The following is a 20,273-nucleotide window of genomic DNA, read 5'->3' as shown; positions in this document are numbered from 1 at the left end:
CGGCGTGGGGACTACGAGAGTGCGGCTTCGTGAAGAGCAAGAGATGGGCAAGATGTCAAGGTGTCTCGTTTCGACAGTGGCAGAGCGATGCCGGAATATCGTGGACGAACGGGACTGGGACAGGAGTCGGGTACTCTTACGCAATCGCATCCACGGCATCACATTCAGGTTCCCGTTTACGGAGTCATGTGGGCAAACCGGGGACAAGTTGACGTCCTCTGGGGAGTTGGGAGTGGACGGTTGGCCTGTGATGGATGAAGTCCTTCCTGTATTACGGTAGCTCCCCGCTGCTTCCCCGCGCCCCTCCTACCTTGTGGAGATCAATTGGGCCGAAGTTATCGTACAGTACTGAGTACATGCACGAAGTGACATGGCTACCCGATCAAGTCGGGGAATTACAACGTAATAGCCGGGAACAAGTCGGGAACACTGTTGATACTTTCATGTGACAAGTCCCCGGAAAGTACTTCGCACATTGTACTGAGTACCGTACCGTACTCGTGATTAATAATCATATACCCAACGCGACTGCACCGCACCAGACACGGTCAGGTCAGGCCAGTAACCGTCTCCATACTGCTACAACAACGCGCAACGCCTACCTTATCTAGCCATTCGTGCTCTTGAGAAGGAACTCTGCGATCATGTCACGGAGACCTCCCAGAGGAGAATATATCGAGACCGTACGTATGCATTCAACATCAACTTCACACCCACCTCCACCGCTTTCTTTTCGGCCCACTGATGGTCTTTCTTCGCACAGGACACGGGTAACAAGGTCTCGCGAAAGGCGAATCTTGTCGGAACTCAGCACATCATACTGGGAGGTCGAACCGTCATCCAACCCGAGGTGATGATCCGCGGCGATCTCACTCGCACGACACCGTCCCTTTCCTCGACTGGAGGTAGCGCGCCCCCCAATAACACAGCCGTCGCCATCGGCCGGTATTGCTTTCTCAGCCGAGGGAGCTTGCTTAGGCCACCTGGCCGGGTATATAAGGGGTGCGTGTCACCATTCTGAAGTCTGAGCTGGCTCGAGCCCAACGTTCTGCTCTGCTCGTCCGCCCTTTCAGGCGAGGGTATAAGTGCTGATACTTGGCGCCTCTTTGGGGAGAAACAGCGTCTTCACTTACATGCCCCTTCGCATGGGCGACCACGTCTTCGTCGGCCACGGCTCCACTGTGCAAGCGGCATCGATCGGTAGCCACGTGCATATCGGCCACGGGGTCGTCGTGGGCGAGTTTGCCATAATCAAAGATTACGTCCGCGTCTTGGACGGCGCCGTCATCCCAGCCAACATGGTCATCCCCAGCTTCAGCGTCGTCGGCGGCCGGCCAGCCCGCGTCGTCGGCGAAGTGCCGGAAGGTGGCCACGAGGCCTTCGAGCTCCGAGACTTGTACAAAACCGTCGGGAACAATCCGCAGCCCATCAACGCATGATCTTCTATTCGCTGTCCTGCTAAACAGAAGGGTCCTGTGATCCAAACACCCTAGCCGTCGTCTATCGTCGCCCCTCTCCTTGGGCCAGGTTTCGGACAGACTTTCGGAGCCTACAAAGAGCAGTTTCGAAAATCCCGCTGGAGCTCTGTGTCGAACTCGAAACAAAAGTACGTGCCAGCCGCCGATGCGATGTGTCACTGAAGAGAGAATTACGATGCGGACATATCTAACCTCAGTAGAATGGCGCGAGTGGACGACGACGCCCGTCAGGGGTACAGACCGATGTGCGCGACCATTGGCCTGAAGCCGATGCAGTCATTGCAAAGCTCCATCTAAGATCGGCGGGAGGGCGTCAGAGTCTTCGACTCCCTTGCGCTTGGTGGTTTCTGATAAGGTGACCATGATAGTTTGCGATGATGGAGAAGAGGTTGTGATATCCGAAGATAGCATCCGAGACTTCAACCGCCCGGCGTCGACCCGACTTGGATGTCGCCTGGGTTAGTTAGTAGACTTCTCTCTCCGCAATTTCCGTTCCCAGTCAGACCGGATGGCATCAAGACTACCTAGGACGGCAGTTTGTCGTACACTCAAGGTGGATATCCATCCGCCTAGTCAAACGGCAAGGAGGTTTGGGAAACAAGACAGGAAAGAAATTCACGGACGCACTATGTCCCGTCAGTTACTTCAGGCGAGTTTGCCGACATATTCCTTACCTTGCTTCCATATTGACCTTCACCCTCAAGGCGTCGCCACCTAACCGCCGTGCTTGGACACATGAAAGCGGTGGACGGAAGACTGCCAGGTACCGAGTGAGGTCAATTTGGACGGGTCAGATGTATGGCTACCTCGTTGGTTGGATTATTCGATGTCTACCTATACTGTATTCTCGCATGGTGGCATGCCCGAGTCATGGTGGCTGCTGTATCCCAACGGGTCACGAGTCGGAACAATGGAAGCTCATTTGTCCCTCACCTCAAAGCTCCCTCTCCCTCCTCCACCTCTTCAATTGCCAACCCATTCCCACTCCTATTCATAACTGTTTACTCTCCGGCATAGAACTTTCATTCTTCCTTCAACAAACCTTGAGATACGGAACTCCTGTAGACATGGCTCCTATCACAATGTCACGGAGATCCATCCAGTCTCTTCCTCCCGAAATCCTCTCTCACATCATCTCCTACTTCGACTCCATTGCTCCATCCGCGGCTTGGCTTCACCAGGAACCAACACGTTCCCTCGGAAACTGGACTGGCCAGCATCGCCATTGTGATCTAAAGTCCATCTCCCTCGTCTGCAAACTACTCCGCTTCGTCACCCTCCCTCTCCTCTTCCGCCACATCATCTGCCGCCTACCCTGTGTCGACCTCCCCCTCCGGCCAGAGTCCGACGAACTCGTCCGCTTGGCCAGCTTCCTCAAATGTCTCCGTCGTGATAGTCTTGGCCGCCAGGTCAGATCCTTCACCCTTGTTGTTGGTCCGGAGCACGAGTCCGCTCGTTACAAGACGGCCACCGGGTGCTCCGAGATCTCCTGCAAAGATAACAACTGGTTCTGGCGCACCATCCTCGACGCTATCGACCCCCGGCGCTTCACCATCGTCGCTCCGCCCCACTGCCTTGCCGCCCTTTTCTCCCGCAGCATCGGCCTGGACGAGGCCTGGGCTTTCGATGGGCCCTTCCACATCTTGTCTCTATCACGAGAACGGACCGCTTCTCGGAAGAAGGTCTCCTCCCTGTTACCGTCTCAATCGGCAACACCCAGCCCCGCCAGCACCAACGGCGGCGGTAGCACAGCTCCGCCCCCAGTCCCCTGCGACCTCTTCACCCTCCGGCCCTGGTGCGCCGTCCACCTCAACGAGGGCTCCTCCATCTCCGCCTATAAGACGTACGAGTTCTTCCTCCGCCGCACCCCGTCCATCCTCGACCCCCTCTTAGGCGCCGGGCCGGCCCCCAACCACGCGCCCCTCCTCCCCGCTTCGATCCGCGATTTCACCTTCGTCGGCATCTTCCCCCTCTATTCCCACCTCACGACCTTCGCCGACGCCTTGCCCGTCCTCGACCACTTCCTCGTCCACCTCGAGCCCCTCGACCCCGCCCTTCTCGATGACCAGGCCGTCATCGCCAACGTCGACCGCGCCGATCTCTGGCTCGAGCGCGACTACTGCGTCGGCCTCCTCCTCGACGCCTTCTTCCGCCCGGGGAACGACCGTTGGACCGGTCGCTGGGACGCCCTCGGGGCACTGGAGCTGCCCGGGCTCCAGGTCGAGGACTACGATGCGGAGGACCGCCCGCCCAGGTGGTTGGCGGCCAGGGTGGCGCAGCAGGAAGCCCGCAATTGGAAGTACATGGGGAGTGGACTCTTCGTGCGAGTTGACACCTGAGAAGATTGTGTCGCCACGGTTGCAATTCTACAAAATCGTAGTGTAGGGATGGATGGGATGGGATGCCTGAGGAACCGATTGCCGTCAAGCGTTGAATCACGTACTAAAGTCCGGCCGGCTGGCTCTAAAACGGCCTTTCGACTCGACCGGGGCGCTACAAGTACGTCTAGGCTATCCCATTGGCATGCGCTGCAAATGACTTGAGATCCCATAATATATCGCATGATCGCAGCATGCCGATGAGCCAATTTGATATTCCCTGCCATCCTGGTGGACTCCGTGTATTTGTCCCAGTTCTTCAAGCCACTTCCCTTCCCGTGATCCCGTGTGCTTAACCGAGATGTAATGTCCGACCCTTCTCTATAGCGGCCACTACAAGATATAGGTGGTATCATATCCAAGTTGGTCGTAACCCGTACAATCCCACTAACCATGTGTGCATAAGATGACCGACCGAATAAAAAAAAAAGAAAACATAGGTACCTGTCCTATCCGTCCTCAACGCCGTTCTAATGATGTAAGCAATGTCCCCTATAGATGCCCAGCCGAAATATAAAGGGGATGTACACAATGGATGAGGTATGAATAGATAAGATAGACGAATCAATGAAATGATGTTCCCGTTCAGTCCTCCCGAAGATCCCTATCAGTATCATCGCCGCTGTCAGTCAAATCAACGGGCTTGTGATGCTGGCCCTCGGTCATTTCGCGCCACGTGCTCCAGGCAAGCATGAGGAAAGCAACCATGATCATGAGGCCGCCCATCATCGCCGCGGCGCTCAGGGGTTCCCCAGTGAGCATCCAGTCCGTGACGGCGACAATGAAGATGGTCAGAAGGGAAGCGACGCTGGAGAGGACTGGGCTCGTGAGACTGATGAGAACGAGGAAGGAACCGGCAAAGGTGGCGTTGGCAATGACGCTGAAGAAGAGCATCCAAGCGGTGTGGCCGGTGGGTAGGTAGAACGTCTCGATACCCGTCCAGTGCAGGAAGGGCAGGGGGACCCAGAGAACGACGAGGGTGAACAGGCCGAGCAGGGCGCCGAAAGTGTTGGCAAAGATGACGCCACGCACGGGAGAGCATCCATTGGGCGGACAGGCGTAGCGCTTGTAGAGGACCTCGTAGAGGCCGTAGAGGATGGATCCCGCGCCGATGATCATGTTCCCGGCGAAGCGTTGACTGCCGCTCCTGCCCTGGGTCCCGTCACCTCCTTCTTCCAGAGACTGTCCTTCGGCTCCGTAGGCCACGACAAGGACGCCGGCAATGGCGATAATGACGGCGATGGACTTGTCGAGACGGAGGGGCTCGCGGAGCAGCGGCACGGAGAATACGTAGGCGAAAAAGGCGGAGCAGTTGTAGATGGCCGTCAGGTCGGAAGGCGTAGTGAGGTTGACGGCGACGTACCAGGAGAAGCCGGCGATGGTCAAGGCGGTCGCAATCACGGCAGTCATGCGGGCGAGGTAGCGGGTCGCCGAGGGACGCGAGCCCGCCGCGGGGCGACTCCAGTCGAGGTCCTGGGTCTGCACCATGATGGCGGTGCTGCGCAAGAGCGCGACATGCCGGCGCCAAAAAGTGTGCCAGGGGACACTGTAGTTCTGGAGGCGCAGGATGAGGAGCTGTACGGGCCACAGAAGGGTCCAGGCGCCGTGGGTGAGGTAGAGCATGCAGTAGGCCTTGTCCCAACCGAGATCCTGCTGGATATAGGCCGACAGCTCCGTCTGGACGACGAAGGAGACGAGGCAGATGACGAGGAAGACGCCTGCTAGGGTGTATTTCTTGCGAGCGGTGGACGAGGCGGCCAGTTGCGGGCTGACGCTGCGCAGGGCGGAACGGCGCGACTGGAACGAGTGCCTCGAGGTGTGAGCGCGCGAGCCCATGAGGGGACTCACGACGCGACTGCGGCGTCCCCGTGGTGTATCGTCGCCGAAATCGTTCATGGTGTCTCGACCTCGAAGAGGAAGATCGGTGCTGCGTTCGTCTGGTTTGTAGAGGAGCGGCGTGCCAGAGAGGTCGTCCTTCGGTTGGTGTAACGGCGATCTGCGCTCGTCATTCATGGCGTGGAAGTCATCGGAGCTCGCGGTGAGCTCGTGGTGTCGGGCGGCGGTGTCTCGCGCGGGACGTCGTCGACCGAGATTCAGCTCTTGACAGGCGAGGATGGACCGGGAAGAGGAGCCTTGGTGGAATATCGAGATGTACGATATACACCGAGTGGTGGTGCGATGGCTTTGTATTCACTCACGACTTTGAACAGAAAAAACCACTACTACTTTGTGATGCAGTAGGATGAGCTTGAAGAGGCGGAGGAATGCAACGTTCTCATCAGGATCACCGTAAAGTGCAAGGCATGCATGTGGTGTGGGGACTTGGAAATAGGGAGAGGCCACAGTAATGATTTCGATGCCAAGATATGAGAACGAATCTTCGCTGGATGGTGGTTTATAAAGAACAGTGGGGTGATGATGATCAGCACTCGCGCGGAGAAGTCTCTAGTACATCCAGCTGACATAGAGCATCTTCCTTTGGAATGAATATACCGCATTTTCCCAGCATATATTCTGTAAGGTACAAGCAGGAAGCAGGGGATACTGTAGCACTACTTCCATCGTGGGCCACGCTAGTGACGGCATCAGAGCCGCCAAGCTACACGTTTCAGGTCCTTTTAACCCCGGTAGGATTTAATACCGAGCTAAAGGTACGTGGTACGTGTACGAAGTACGTTGTACTTCTATTCAAGATACCGGTCAGTACCTAACTTGACTGAAAATAGAAGAACCAACTCGACGCTCGCAACCCCCAGGGCGGTTACATTTTGATCGCACGTGAAATCGCCAAGCATCGTTTGTATACATCATGCCTACGAAGTACAATCCTTTACCCGTGTGACCACTCTCTGGCATCCACCTGTTTTTTTTTTTTTTTTCATCCTCACTCAGGCTCATTTAGCTCCGGCACCGAACAACGACTCCCGCGTGTCGTAGGTATACTTCAAGTCCAGGTGCCAGTAGTTCGTGGTGTTTCCCTTCGTAATTGCCCAAGCTTCATCGAGCGCCTGGACAACCTCATCCGGCAGCGGCCCCTTCTCGAGGTGATCAAGATTCTCCTCGAGCTGCGACACGCTCGAAACCCCGATTAGAATCCCGTCTCTGCCATCCTTGATCTTGAGCTTCGAGTGGTGCACCGTCCACCGCAGCGCCGTCTCGATGACACTGAGCCCGTGCTTCTCCGCAGCCGCTTCGACCGTCTGCAGTGCCCTGAACGTGTCATCCCGGAAATACCGCTTGCGGTAGTTGGCGCCCATGGGGTTAACGTCCGAGAACCGTCCTTCCGTCGGCACCATGTCCTGGGACTTGATCTTGCCCGAAAATAGGCCGCCCGCGAGGGGGTTGTACACAACGATGTCCAAGCCGTACCGACGGCACGCGGGGATCAACTCGGCCTCGATGCTGCGGGTGATTGCGTTGTACATGGCTTGATACACCGTTGGACGGACCCAGCCGTTGTATTTGCATGTCAAGACCACCTCGGCCACTTCGAACGCCGTAAAGTTGCTCAACCCGAAGGTGACAAACTTGCCAGCCTTGTGTAGCTTATCTATCGCCTCGAGCGTTTCGGCAAAAGGAGTTGCGCGGTCCTGCTCGCTTTTGTCAGCCCCGACTACCTTGTAAATTTCTTTACCGGCTTCTTCGAGCCGTCCTCTCCAGCCACTATCCAGGGCGATATCAGGGGGGTCATCCCAAGACGACTTGTTCACGTACCGGCGCATGGAGGTACAGGATCTGTCTCGTGTATCATGTCAGCAGGTCTCCTTTCCGGAAATAAACAACCACAGAGCCATGGCTCGTCCACTTACATCAACGGTATCGGTTCCGAGTTCTTTCAAGCTCGTCTCGACCGACTCGACCACCTTATCGGCAGCATACGTTCCGGGCTCGCTTGGATACTGAACCTTGGTTGCCAAGGTCAACCCTCTCTCCTTCCACTTCGCCTGTCGGGTGAAAGCCTCCTGCTTCTTCCCAACGTACATCCGTGCCGTATCGACTTCATTATAACCACGAGCCTGGAAGACATCAAGGGCTTTGTTGAACGTGTCGAGATCAGTGATGCGCGCGCCTTGGTTTTCATCGGGTCCGAAGGTCATCAGACCCAAGATGATGCGGTCTCTGGGGTTCTGCGCGATGAGAGGCATGTTGAATCTTGTTCGTTTATCAATTCTTTCCCTGGTGGCCGGCGTGATATTGAACTCGAAGATGACAGGGAAGGGGTTCGAACAGATATTTTCTTTCACCCGAAGACGGAGACCAAAGAGTGGGCAGGCGGGATACTGCAGCGTTTTGAATGGCTTCTTTTAAATATGGCGTAAGCTTTGGATTCCATGAGGTCACCTTCTATTAAACCCCGCAAACGCGGCCGACGAATCCTTTGGACTCGGAACCCCTCATTTCGACGATATCCATAGCAACTAAACACGCCTCCATGTCGCCATCAGATGCGCCCAAGGATTTGGTATTCGTAACCTGCCTGTCGGATCCCACGCTGTGTGCCTCGGACGTCATCAAACTTGGCCATGGTAATAAACGTATTGACTCGATCGGGAAAGTCTAAAGACGGCTATTGAGCGTACGTTGTATATTCGTACATTGATATCGGGGCCACGTTTATCCGGATAGCGGCCATCCACTGCCCGAGCGGTTGAGGGAAACGGTAGTTGGGGCCGAGGAAGTTCCCCTTATTATGTCACATGATCTTCACGCCAAGCCAGACGAGAACGGTGGAAGTGGATGCCTCAGGACTACATTCGTTGCTTAAGTGCTTTTACGCGTTTCTTCCATTGAAGCGCGTCTTTCACCAACCTGTTCGCGTCTCCTACGTGCCGCCTTGGAATCTGATTATTTCATCAATCGAGATCCTATTTCGGTGGAGTGTATCCGAGTATCTGAGGTCCGGCCTACTGAATATTATGACCGAATTGATTTGTTGAAGCATTGCTCACGACTTTGTGCAGCAACACCATCTGCATCGGACCATCTCCAGAGGTTTTTTGATCTCCAGCATCTCAGACCTCGATCCTACAACGGCTAGAGAGGGGACCTTTCCCCTTTGCCACTAAAGATGGTCAAGGACAATGCGCAACCTCCGCAAGAAGGCATCTATAGTGCCACATACAGTGGCGTAAGTTTCGCTCTACGATTATCCGATGTTCTTCTGGCCCCTAGAACAAAGGGCACCGATAGACAGTCTATGCCGAGGATCCAGGCTAGCGTGGCTCGAGGAACACTATGGACTGAGCCAAGTAGCCACTGTCTGTCGACAAGCCGGCCATGCTTATCCCGCGGGATGCTATGGAGGGATTCCCCCGATGCATGGAGTGCTAACTCTCTTCTGCGCGCAGATTCCCGTCTACGAGTTCCAGTTTGGAGATGCCTTGAAAGAGCACATTATGCGCCGGCGGGGGGATGGCTGGGTCAATGCCACACATATTCTGAAAGCCGCGGGCTTCGACAAACCAGCACGAACCCGAATCCTTGAGCGAGAGGTCCAGAAAGATACGCACGAGAAGATCCAAGGCGGATATGGAAAATATCAAGGAACCTGGATCCCTCTCGAACAAGCCATCCAGCTTGCCCAACGGAACAACATCTTTGACCGAATACGGCCCATCTTTGATTTTACACCTGGCTCGAAAACCCCGCCGCCTGCTCCCCGCCATGCGAGCAAGCCCAAGGCACCCAGAAAACCAGCCGTGCCTAAATGGCCTGGTTTGTCTTCCTGCTGCCTTGAGATGTCTTCCATATGTCCATCGTTAGGCTGACCCATCCCCAAAGCAGCTGCTGCCGTTGCCGTTGCCGCACAAGAAGAAGTTGATACTGGCGACTCGGTCATGAACGAAGATGACACCCCCGATAACCTCACTGTCGCATCAGCCTCGCACATGCCCGAAGAGGACCATTTCGACATGTCCCACATCTCCACCAGTCACCGTAAGCGGAAGCGGGAAGAGGCGATTCAAGACATGACCCAACAACAACACTCGGTGTACGGGGATGAGCTCTTAGATTACTTCCTCCTTTCGAGGAATGAGAAGCCAGCACTTCGCCCAGAACCACCTCCGAATTTCCAGCCCGACTGGATCATCGACTCGGAGGACCATACGGCGCTTCATTGGGCAGCGGCGATGGGTGATATTGAGGTCATCAAGCAGCTTAAACGGTTCGGCGCTAACCTAGCCGTCCAGAACGTCCGTGGCGAGACCCCGCTCATGCGAGCCGTCCACTTTACCAACTGCTATGAGAAGGAGACCTTCCCCCAGGTTCTCCGAGAGCTGTTCGAGACGGTCAGCTTGCGGGACCACAGGGGTGCCACCGTCATCCATCATGCCACCGTCATGAGGAACGGGCGTGTCACCAGCCACCCATGCTCCCGGTATTATCTCGACCTCGTCCTGAACAAGCTCCAGGAGGCTGCCGATCCCATGTTCGTGCAAAACCTCATCGACGCCCAGGACCACGACGGCAACACGGCACTCCATCTCGCCGCCGGGAGGAACGCGCGGAAGTGTATCCGAGCCCTGCTGGGGAGGAACGCATCTACGGATATCCCCAATCAAGACGGCGTATACACCGAGGACATGATCCAACAGCTGAACGGGGTTCGGAAGGAGCTGCATCGATCTTCGTCCCCCTTCGCGCCCGATACCCGCTCGGAAAGGGAACACGGCGGCATCATGGTGAACGACCGAGCCGGGAAGCCGTTCAAGTTTGCCGTGTACGATTCAGATGCCGCCAACGCCGTACAGGACCGCATCTCGCCCCTCATCTCCCAGAGCCTACACGAACTCTCGGCCACGTTTGACGAGGAGCTGCACGAGAAGGAGGCGGCCGAGAAGGACGCGCGGCGCCTCCTGAACAACACGCAAAACGAGCTCAACTCGATCCGCCAAGAAATTGCGCTGCTCGAGAGCCAACTCGAGCCGGACAGCGTGGCCTCCAAGGTCATGGCCGAGGCCAACCTGGCTAAGCACCAGGTCATGTCGCTGATCACGCGGCAGAACAGGCTGCACGTGCACGAGTCGGTCGACGCGGAACTGAGCCAGCTCAACGGCGACGTCGAGGAGGGCTCCTACGAGGAGCGTCTGGCCCTCGCGCGTCAGCTCCATGCCGCCGTGCAGGAGCAGCGCCAGGCAGAGGCCGAGTACGTCGATGCTCTGGGCATGGTGGGGACGGGCGAGAACATTGACAAGTACCGCCGGCTGCTTAAGAAGTGCCTCGACCCTAGAGATGCCGACACACTCGACAGCAACCTTGACAGCCTCGTTGAGATGATGGAGGAGGACCGCGACGTGGGGGTTGACATCGATGGTGCCGAGGCCAAGTCCGTGGATGTTGGGATGGGCCTCGCTCTCCACATGTAGATGTTGAGTTATGGCGTCTATTGCCCATGGCACATGATGTGTTTCCATCTGTGATCAGGCTTGCTTTATCTCGGACGCGAGTCTTGACATTTCCCCTGTTTGATCGTACGCAGACAAAGCTGAGGGCTTTATTGGGGAGGCGAGGGCCTATTTGCGTTTTGGCACCGGCAGCGCCTCATGGCCGGTGACGAGTTACGTTATACCACATAAGCGGTGGGGAGGGTTATGTTTTTTAGGCGTTGTGGGGTTTAGGCAGCGGCGCATAGCCCAGCAATGTAGGACTTTCTTATTATACTGGTGAGGTGCCTCTTCGAATAGACACGAATGGTGGCGATTCGAACCATCAACTGCGCACCTCTCGAAGACCTTTGGTCATCAGTCTCGTCTTGCTCTTGGCATTCGATGATCCGATGCCCACTGAGCACAACCTAGACGCCACTACTCATGCGAAATATTTCCCGTGCAAATCGACCATAGACTGCGAGCTCCGCCATAGAAGGGGGGGGGGGGGGGGGGGGGGGGGGGGTTGCTGACGAGGCACTATGGCGTATGTTCACCGTGTCCAGTAACATTGTCTTTTTCCACTTTATAAAATTCTTCACTTCATTCTGGAGCCGGGTTCCGGGTTTGGACTTCCTTGGCGGGAGTTGACTCTTATACACGGCTGGGTAGCTCGGGTGGACTGCAAACCATTTCGAGTGACGATAGGTGAGTACCGGCATATCGTGGGCTCGGCATGCACACGGGCTGGTGGCTAGGGCCAGGTACTACACGACAATACCTACCTGGTAGGCTAAGCTGTAGTCGAAACAGGCGCGTGCCATTCCGCCTGATGGTCGATCTCTGCCGGTGCAGGGTGTAATGGTTGAACGATCGCCATAGCCAAGAGATTGGTTGAGGACGGCCGAGATATTTTCGGCCGAAGGTGCCACCATGTCTTCGATCTGTGATCTGTGTCTCAGGTGTTGGCCAAGCTCAGCAACGTCCTCAACTTCCGCGAGTCGGTGTTGTTCGAAAGACCAATTGGAGGACAAGTCGTCGTCTAGGAAGTCTCCTGCCCGACGATCCATTTCTCCAATGGCCACGAGCGGTCAGGTGATATACATATACAACGTACCTACGAAAGTTCCTGGAAATCGGTCTAGGTAGCGGTTGCGGGATGTCCAATGACGGCCAATAGACGACATGGTGGGTCCGCGTCTGAACAGCCCTGATTGGGCCAGTGGGAAAAGTGCTCCATATCAGATCGAAGCTACGCCGCGAATTTTGCATGACAGCTGAAAGCCGGTTCCACCAGACAAACCATGGGGAAGAAAGGTGGCCAACGTTATATCGTATCTACGACACAGAGCAGGCCGGATTGGAACAAGCAGACGGGAGGAGTTGAGGCCTGACTGTGGAACCGAGACCTAACAGGCTGAATGCATTTCTAAATCGATACGAAAGACGGTACTCTTGTGTATTTTCGTAGGTGTGATGGGTGCGGGGCGGGCCGCGGAGGATTGAACTGGGCCTCAAAATGCGCAAGTCCATGAAGTCGCCGAAGAAGAGCCATGCCGCTCAATGACTTTTATTGTCTTCTCGGCGACCCTGGGTCTTTGTTGGCTGACTCGGTTGCGCTTGTCCGTTGAAAACCTTGGTCTACGTTGTATTCGTGGATGGGACAGGATGGGTAGGATGATTATTATGGGCATTTACGTTGTATTTGCCAACGAACTAAGTGGTCTGTTAGTTGGATGGTGTGGTGGCTGCACGGGTCTGCACGACGTACGTACGATGTATGTACCGTGACATCCCGCCATGATCTACCTACCTTGATGTGCGTCTTTAGTCCGTGGCTATAATCCAATAGGCTCAAGTTAACAGCAGGCTTCAGCTACTGTAGAAAGAAGAACCCTGATGCTGGGCAAGTTGCGGATGGAGTTAATGCATAGGGGAGGCCAAAAAGAAAAAAGAAAGAAAAAAAAAACAAAGAGAGAGAAGAAGAAGAGCTGCGCTCCATAGACGCCCCTCGTTGTACAACGTATGTAGCCACACTATATGCAGGAAGCATGCATGAGAATTGGATGGCTCTGCAGAGCCCCAGTATCCGGGTTGATTTTGTTCACTTTGTAGCTGAAAAACCCTCGAGTACATGCCGGCAACGATGCACTCTCATCCTGAATACGAAAAAGGCGACATGGAGCTGGTGAGGCGCGGCCACGTATCAAGACTCTGGGCAGTGGCAATTGTGACACGTAACTTGAGGGCATAATGAGCGGCAATTGCTATCAAAAGAACATTAGGACGAAGGTGGGTTTGGGGCGAATTCTAAGGTACGATGGACGAGGGCGATGGGAGGCGACGTCGAATGGCAATGAGAAGGAGGGTTCTGAAAGGCCAGCCCCCCCAATGTCCCGTCGGGCCTCGCTTGACAAGGACGCGACGTGTCGGGGGTCGTCAAGGCATGCCGTGTTATCGATGGTCTTTTCGGCAGATAAAAAGTGCCTGAAGAATCGGTGATGGATCTCAGCTTTGAATTACCGGTCCCCCTCGTTGTCGTGGAAGGCGAATTGAAGTACCTAGGTACTAAAGGGTTTCGCGGACCCAGTTCTAAGCGACTCCTTTCCGTCGTGGCGCCGTTGCATTAGGCGAAGCTTGTCACTTTGACTAGACTTGGGATATTCAGACCGCGTGCCGTATTACTGGCATTAGAACCTTCTGCTTTGTAAATTAGTAGGCAATGTCACGGCGTTTTCCTGTGGCCTCGGACGATAAGCGACGCGGAAGGGAGCGGCATCGCACAATTTTGAATCCAACCTCGCTGAGAGAATCTTAAAGTGGAGATAAAGCTTACCGCATAGGAACTAGCGGCATGCCAAGAAAGCCCGCAGGGCCAGGGTCTTGAAAGGCGTGCTCGGTGGAACAAATGAAGGCCTAATCCGCCTGTTTCGCGTGAGATGACAGCTGAAAAGGATACCAGAAATGGGGGGATTCTCCACTTTCTGCGAATGACGGAGAGCTTGCCAGGTCGACATTTCAAGATCCAGATCGCCTTCACTCCACACAAGTCGGTACAATGTAAGGTATCCGTACATTATCCGTACAACGTACATACGTTGTACATACGTCGTACGGATATGCACAAGGTGCATTTTCAGCTTCCATTTCTACGGGTACGTTGTACAAGCAAGCCATGCACCCGTACGTTGTAAGCCATTCTCTTATGGGCCTGACCTAAGTTGGTAATGAAGTACGTTGTAAATATGCCTACGAGCTGAGCTCTCGTGCCAAACAAATTACCGATGCAGAGAAGAGCTCAATACGACCAGGTGCGCTTCTGGCGCCTGCGAGCTCTTGGTCAAGTCGACATCGTTTATACTCTCGCAGCTCGACGCGACGTTGCGAACAAGCTAAACAATGTCCATCAGCCCTATGGCGATGCTTATTCGTATGATGGTGTACGTTGTAAGTGTTTGACCTGCGGCCATTTGACGGACCGCAACTTCCTGCACCTCTCGGGCCTCTATATGCACACGACCTGTCGGCAACTGAGCTTCAATAATTTCATCAACTGAAGAAACTCGAGGCATGCTTTATACGAGTACGTTGTATTGCCAACTCGCACGAACAAGGTTGGATACTACCAACAATTGCATTCACCACGAGCGTCGCCGAGCATGAACAAGCTCTCGAGGCAGCATAAGGTACAACGTACAAGACAGCACGACGGGTGGGCGTGGGGGTGGGGTGGTGAAGGGGGCGTGACTGTAGTACAATGTACGACACCAGCAGGGGCCACGGGCCGTTGGGTCGCAGCTCACCTCAGCTGAACCTCAGCACGTCCACGACGCGCTAGTGAAAGTTGGCTTGTTTCTCCTCGTCTGAGGATATCGTGTTGCTAGGATTTCCACAAGCCCCCTTACTTGACCAACGTACAACGTACATACGATAAATGCTTCTTTTTGAAGCGGACCAGTGAAGGGACACTTTCAAACCGGCATCTCCAGGGGGGCGTATGCGATTTTTTTCTCTCGCGTCCATGTCCTGTCGTTTTTTTCTGGGCCTCTTCGCATTCCTTCTGCCCCCGACGTCTTTCGCCTCCAATGTCAGCTTGCAACGGGACTTGGACAGTTCAGATTCCCCCATGGAGAAAACCCCTCGGCAGCGGGTGACTCGTAATTAACGAGCTAGCGCATGAAACGTGCTCTAGCGTCGACCTTCTTGTCTCCATGGCTCGTGCTTGTTTGCTTGGCCCGCTTCCAGGGCCGGGCCCACGAGACCGTTCCTTCGGGACCTTACGATTCAAGAGGGACCAAAGGAAAGTGCCGACCGAACCCATGACGCATTCGTAGGGAAAGCAGCCCGAAAATAGTAGCTGTACATATGTACGTTGTACATTCACTACGTTGAATCGTCACCTTGTCAACAAACCGCCAGCTGAACAATTCACAGTCGGCAACATCAACCAACCCCACATTGCGCATTTACTGACAAGAAGGGACTTCACAGGGTCCAATGAATTCCCAGCAGTTCGCCATTTTTATCGCCTCTCATATGCCGATGGACATTCGACCAAGCGCCTCTACCGACATACGAAATACGGCGTAGTGTACATCAGCAAAACCATTCAATCGTCACTCCATACCCATCACATCGATCGACCTTGAACTAGGTACGAAACAGCGGCCCAGGGAGGAGGCTGACCAGTGGGAGACGGAAACGGTAGCGTTGCTTGGTCCTGGCGACTCGAGCTGTTTGTTCCGGTCACCCCTTGGGGGCTAACCTAGGGCGCGGCGCTCAGACACTGCCAGGGATCTTGGTCTACAGGGCGACCCCTTCGCTCATCTTATCTATTCCTTCCTGCTTCTACTGTACCCTCCTACACGGACTGTCCCGATTCTACGCTACCTTACACATGTCACCCATGTTCATCCTTGCCAGTTTCCAAAAGACCCTCGTTGCCGCCATGTGGTGGTGATACATACATATATGACCCTTTTCCCACCTCCTCTCCTTACCCTTTGTCTCGATCGTGAATCCTCCCCTACCCTCTCCATTTTTCCCTTTCCATACTTCCTTTGCTGTCTCATATAATACCAACCCGTCACCCTCTCTCAACACCTCAGTCCCCAAGGAACTAGACCGACCACCATTCATTCGATTAGAACCGAGTCGACATATCTCCCTGTCGTATCTTACTTTTACGATAACTTGGCGGCTTCGATGGCTGTATCGATATCCCCCGACCAACTCAAACGCCCGTCCCCTCTTCCTTCGTCTGGCGACTCCTCGACATAGACATCCGATTGTGCAATTGTCCAATCTGTTCCGAATTGCAACCGGATCGATGCGCCTTGTCATCCTACCTCCCAGACTTTAGACTCCTATCATCGACCCTGCCCACTCGCAGGACGTGGCAATCTACGAAATCGACACCGCGTTTCAGCTCCTGCTCTGTCCTGCACGCCGAGGCGCCAGCAGTCCAGCTCCCTCTTGACCTATCGACACCCAGTCGCTTTACACGAGGACGTGCACCTATCTTCATATCATCGACCAGACTGGCGTGCCTCAACGCAGAGCAATCAACACCTCGTTCTTTGAGGCTGACACAAGGTGTCTCCAACCCCCGCCCTGTAGTGCCATGCCGCCTGTCGCAATCGACAACAACTTCCTCGTGGCTGATCCGGCCGTGTTGACAGGCTTGTCCGTGGATCTCCTGCCCCTGGGCCTGGGGTCTTTTGCTGTCGCCACTGCGGCTGTACTCGTCATTCGCCGCTCCAAGGCAAGAAAGGCTTCATCCTCTACCATACCCAGCAGCCCGCAGATACCGTACTCGGACGAGGAGACTACCGAGGCCCACGTACCGTTGATGTACCACCAGCGGCTGCACTATAAATTTCCAGGCCGCCACTGTATCATAGACAGCAACATGGTTGGAACAGACGATGGCACTGGCCCCGCTGGTGACACGTCCTCCAGGAGCTTGGAATCTTGTCCCCCGTGCTCTGTCGAGTCCATATCCGACAATGGCGACACCCGCCAAGAACACGATCCCCCAGCCGTCGGGTCTCACTCGGCCGGGCAGCGATCCGAGGTAATAAGGCCCAGGTTCATCATGTCCAGGCCGCCACCTCCTCCTCCCTTGACCCCACCAGAGCGTTCCAGCTCGATTTTCACCATTGAGGATGTCAACCGGAGTCGCGCCGGCACAGCCCCCGAGCTAGATACGTCCTTTTTCGAACAGCCGAATCCGGACTTTATGGAATCTAGCGACGTCCCGTCCGAGGACCAGTCGGCGGCCACTACGCAGACGCAGAATACACCCATCCCGCGCAGGCTCTCTTACACCAGAATGCTGCCTATAAACACATCACCAGCGTCTTCTCCCGCGACCGCCCAAGGAGGCTCGAGGTCCCTGACTACGCCATCCTCGTTCCCCCCGTCTTCGCCTTCGCTGCCAGGCCCCCTCCCCGCCGAGGGTGGAAGCTCGGGGGCCACGTCTCAGGAGATCGAGGTTCAGGGCGAGATCATCTCCGTCATGGACGACTCGGGAGCAGGGTGGAAGCGCCATACGCGGATCTACGGCGGAGGCGTATGTCTCGCTTGTGCCGCGGCAGCAAACGACGGCCAGGGCGGTTTCTACGGGGCCAACGTCAGACCTGAAGACAGGCGTTGAGGGGTGTCCCGTGAGGGGACGTGGTGCGTGGTGGGGATATTCCGTTTCGGAGAGGATATACCGTGGGCTTTCCGCAGGAGGCGGCCGCCGAACACGGGCTTAATTAGAAGGATTCGCATGTTGGGCACTGCCTAACGTTCGGCACATAGATTCATTCTGGCAGAGTGTTCCCGGGACTGCATTTTTTTGGTTCCTTTTTTCAGTTGTTTCCCTTTCACGGTGGAAGTCTCGGGGCATCACACTGCGGGGCTCTTTCTTCTCGGGCAGCTTGGCCGTGTGTGCTTTTCGCGTTTATTTACGACCATTCCAGGTCGACGAAGTTATGATCAGATTTATGAGGAAATATATATACTCTATATGTGCAGGAGAGAAGGAGGCATGGCGTCGGGCTAGAAATGGAAACAATGACTTGGGTTGATATGGAGACATGGACCTAGTTTCCCGGTTCTTCACAACACTTCCGTTGACTCGTGAGCTCCGGGCTTGTTAATCCAAGATTCGGAATATCCCTTAAGGCATGAGAAATCGAGCCCTGCTGGCCGGATGTTCTCGATGAACGGATGAGGTGTTTGTCCCGTCTTATGCACCGGGCTGACAAATGGGTCTGTTCAAGTTTCTGGGGGGTCATTTCACAACTTTGCGAGGGATCCGAGATCATGCGCAGAGGATCCAGCCCGTGGCCAGAGAACGGCTTCAACAAGGGCGCCTATTTTGTCCATGTTTTGATTTCAGGGATCGGGTTTGTCGGCAGATGTCCCGGACATTCTCTGCTTTCATTAATTAGAGCAGTTCCCCGTCCTTTGTCTCAGCCCTACGCTTCCCCCACATGTCTGCCCGGCTCCCCCTGTTGCTTCCACGCCAGCCACCCGGAGAATCCCGTCACGGCATTCGCCGGAGATAGGTCAGCTCACGGGCAAGACAGGTGCCGGGGGTAGCATCATATCTCACCGGCATGCATTACCGCGACCGCTGTGCAGGGCATCTTATGCAGGGAAGAAAAAGAAGTCCGAGTTTCGGTTACTGGCCCTAACATGGAACAATGTGCAACGAAACAGAGGGCGAGAAATATGGCCGGCTCACGTAGAGCGAAGGGTCCGCATCTGGGCTCCGAAGATATGGATCTACGTCGGAGCTCTGAAATGGAGGTCCGCCCCAGCCCAGCACGACCAGCCCTCGGAAACCCGACATGATTGAGGGCCATGCTGCGTTGTGCCATTATATCATCCGGGAAAAGTCGACTTGGACTCCCCCCGCCATGGGATAAAGCGCAGAAAGGACAGCGACGCGAAGGAACGATTGGAATAAATAATAATAATAATAAACCGCAGTAGGTTTGACCTTATGTCGTCGAGAACCAGCCGGGCCTTGTAACTGAATCGATTTCGTCTGTTTCGTAATTTCAGCTGCACACTTCTACCTTGGCGATAACTCGCTTGGATCCAGGGAGCACGAAGCGGGTGACTCTGCAAAACTTCTTGGACAATGCTCTTCTTTCCCAGGGAATCAAGCCTAAACAGTATTAGTTGAGTGCCTTTGGGTTCCCGGAGGCCCTAGTTTCTTCTGGCAATTTATAGCGCGTATATCCTGTCGGTGGCCTCTGTGCGCCTGGGCCATCTCACGATGTTGTTTCCCAGGTTGTCTGTTCATCGCATCCGGGTGCATCCGAAGATCAGCAGTTCAACCTGTTGATAGTACGTACTAAGCTCTCATGTTTCACGTACTAAGCTCTCATGTTTAACGTACTAAGCTCTCATGTTTAACGAACTAAACCCTCATGGCTAACGTACTAAGCTCTCATGGCTAACGTACTAAGCTCTCATGTTTCACGTACTAAGCTCTCATGTTTGAACAATAAAATTAATATAAATCAGCAACTTAAATAGCCTCTAAGGTTTTAAGTTTTATAAGAAAAAAAAGAATATATAAGGCTTTTAAAGCTTTTAAGGTTTCACTTGGCTTCCCTCTCCCGCCTTTCCCGCTCCTGCTTCTCCTTCTTCTCCCGCTGCTGTTTCTCCTTCTGCTCCCGGGCTTCCCGCTCGCGCTGGCGTGCCTCTTCCTTGGCCTTCTTCTCTCGCTCCTTGGCCTCGCGCGCCTTGCGTTCCTGCTCGGCCCGCTTCTTCTCCTGCTCCTGTAGTCGTCTCTGCCGCTCGGCCTCCTTGCGTTGGCGCTCCTCCTCCTCGAGCCTCTTCTGCTCCTCCTTCTTGCGTCGTTTCTCCTCGGCCTTTTGTCGTTGCTCCTCGGCTCGCCGTCGCTGCTCTTCGAGCTGTGCGGCCTCCTCGGCGGCCCGCTCGGCCTCCTTGCGGGCGCGCTCCTCGGCCTGCGCCTGCTTCTTAAGTGCCGCCTTGTCCTTGCGCTTCTGGGCGTCCTTGGCCTTCTTTGCCTTGCGCTGCTC

At 55.0% G+C, this 20,273-nt stretch overlaps 10 protein-coding genes across 10 annotated transcripts; 5 read left to right on the top strand and 5 right to left on the bottom strand.

The window, feature by feature from the left end:
* Positions 1-644: 644 nt before the first annotated feature.
* ACRALDRAFT_2100545 (uncharacterized protein) lies at positions 645-1,439 on the top strand (the record flags this gene model as incomplete). The annotated part of the gene is made up of 3 exons (XM_071023016.1): positions 645-683; positions 764-1,002; positions 1,121-1,439. 3 exons carry the CDS (start codon positions 645-647, stop codon positions 1,437-1,439), a joined length of 597 nt encoding a protein of 198 aa, XP_070877301.1.
* A 1,121-nt stretch (positions 1,440-2,560) lies between these two features.
* Positions 2,561-3,817, top strand: ACRALDRAFT_2098754 (uncharacterized protein; the record flags this gene model as incomplete). Its single annotated transcript, XM_071022902.1, has 1 exon — positions 2,561-3,817. One exon carries the CDS (start codon positions 2,561-2,563, stop codon positions 3,815-3,817), a length of 1,257 nt encoding a protein of 418 aa, XP_070877300.1.
* A 624-nt stretch (positions 3,818-4,441) lies between these two features.
* Positions 4,442-6,651, bottom strand: ACRALDRAFT_2017271 (uncharacterized protein; the record flags this gene model as incomplete). The annotated part of the gene is made up of 6 exons (XM_071019877.1): positions 4,442-5,988; positions 6,021-6,049; positions 6,083-6,284; positions 6,320-6,370; positions 6,413-6,455; positions 6,574-6,651. 6 exons carry the CDS (start codon positions 6,649-6,651, stop codon positions 4,442-4,444), a joined length of 1,950 nt encoding a protein of 649 aa, XP_070877299.1.
* Positions 6,652-6,750: 99 nt separating this feature from the next.
* Positions 6,751-8,001, bottom strand: ACRALDRAFT_1061486 (uncharacterized protein; the record flags this gene model as incomplete). The annotated part of the gene is made up of 3 exons (XM_071016437.1): positions 6,751-7,446; positions 7,571-7,591; positions 7,666-8,001. 3 exons carry the CDS (start codon positions 7,999-8,001, stop codon positions 6,751-6,753), a joined length of 1,053 nt encoding a protein of 350 aa, XP_070877298.1.
* Positions 8,002-8,288: 287 nt separating this feature from the next.
* On the top strand, positions 8,289-8,894 carry ACRALDRAFT_207462 (uncharacterized protein; the record flags this gene model as incomplete). The annotated part of the gene is made up of 4 exons (XM_071022254.1): positions 8,289-8,411; positions 8,502-8,534; positions 8,575-8,788; positions 8,818-8,894. 4 exons carry the CDS (start codon positions 8,289-8,291, stop codon positions 8,892-8,894), a joined length of 447 nt encoding a protein of 148 aa, XP_070877297.1.
* A 30-nt stretch (positions 8,895-8,924) lies between these two features.
* On the top strand, positions 8,925-11,223 carry ACRALDRAFT_1028659 (uncharacterized protein; the record flags this gene model as incomplete). The annotated part of the gene is made up of 3 exons (XM_071014852.1): positions 8,925-8,984; positions 9,205-9,571; positions 9,638-11,223. 3 exons carry the CDS (start codon positions 8,925-8,927, stop codon positions 11,221-11,223), a joined length of 2,013 nt encoding a protein of 670 aa, XP_070877296.1.
* Positions 11,224-11,776: 553 nt separating this feature from the next.
* ACRALDRAFT_207460 (uncharacterized protein) lies at positions 11,777-14,002 on the bottom strand (the record flags this gene model as incomplete). The annotated part of the gene is made up of 14 exons (XM_071022253.1): positions 11,777-11,798; positions 11,826-11,953; positions 12,000-12,277; positions 12,309-12,500; positions 12,571-12,632; positions 12,665-12,782; positions 12,834-12,864; positions 12,889-12,939; positions 12,978-13,028; positions 13,119-13,259; positions 13,332-13,437; positions 13,504-13,710; positions 13,810-13,872; positions 13,953-14,002. 14 exons carry the CDS (start codon positions 14,000-14,002, stop codon positions 11,777-11,779), a joined length of 1,500 nt encoding a protein of 499 aa, XP_070877295.1.
* A 2,844-nt stretch (positions 14,003-16,846) lies between these two features.
* On the top strand, positions 16,847-17,881 carry ACRALDRAFT_2040503 (uncharacterized protein; the record flags this gene model as incomplete). Its single annotated transcript, XM_071021054.1, has 1 exon — positions 16,847-17,881. One exon carries the CDS (start codon positions 16,847-16,849, stop codon positions 17,879-17,881), a length of 1,035 nt encoding a protein of 344 aa, XP_070877294.1.
* A 910-nt stretch (positions 17,882-18,791) lies between these two features.
* ACRALDRAFT_1061483 (uncharacterized protein) lies at positions 18,792-19,110 on the bottom strand. The gene has a single exon (XM_071016436.1). It carries the CDS (start codon positions 19,067-19,069, stop codon positions 18,908-18,910), a length of 162 nt encoding a protein of 53 aa, XP_070877293.1. The 5' UTR covers positions 19,070-19,110; the 3' UTR covers positions 18,792-18,907.
* A 719-nt stretch (positions 19,111-19,829) lies between these two features.
* On the bottom strand, positions 19,830-20,267 carry ACRALDRAFT_2017266 (uncharacterized protein; the record flags this gene model as incomplete). The annotated part of the gene is made up of 1 exon (XM_071019876.1): positions 19,830-20,267. A coding segment is annotated over one exon (438 nt), but the record flags the coding sequence as incomplete, so codon positions are not given.
* Between the last annotated feature and the right edge of the window lie 6 nt (positions 20,268-20,273).

The sequence above is a fragment of the Sodiomyces alcalophilus genome, assembly GCF_042370955.1.
Source record: "Sodiomyces alcalophilus JCM 7366 unplaced genomic scaffold ACRALscaffold_2, whole genome shotgun sequence".
NCBI lineage: Eukaryota > Fungi > Ascomycota > Sordariomycetes > Glomerellales > Plectosphaerellaceae > Sodiomyces > Sodiomyces alcalophilus.
The sequence above is the reverse complement of the archived record's forward strand: the minus strand, read 5'-3'. Positions and strand labels throughout refer to the sequence as shown.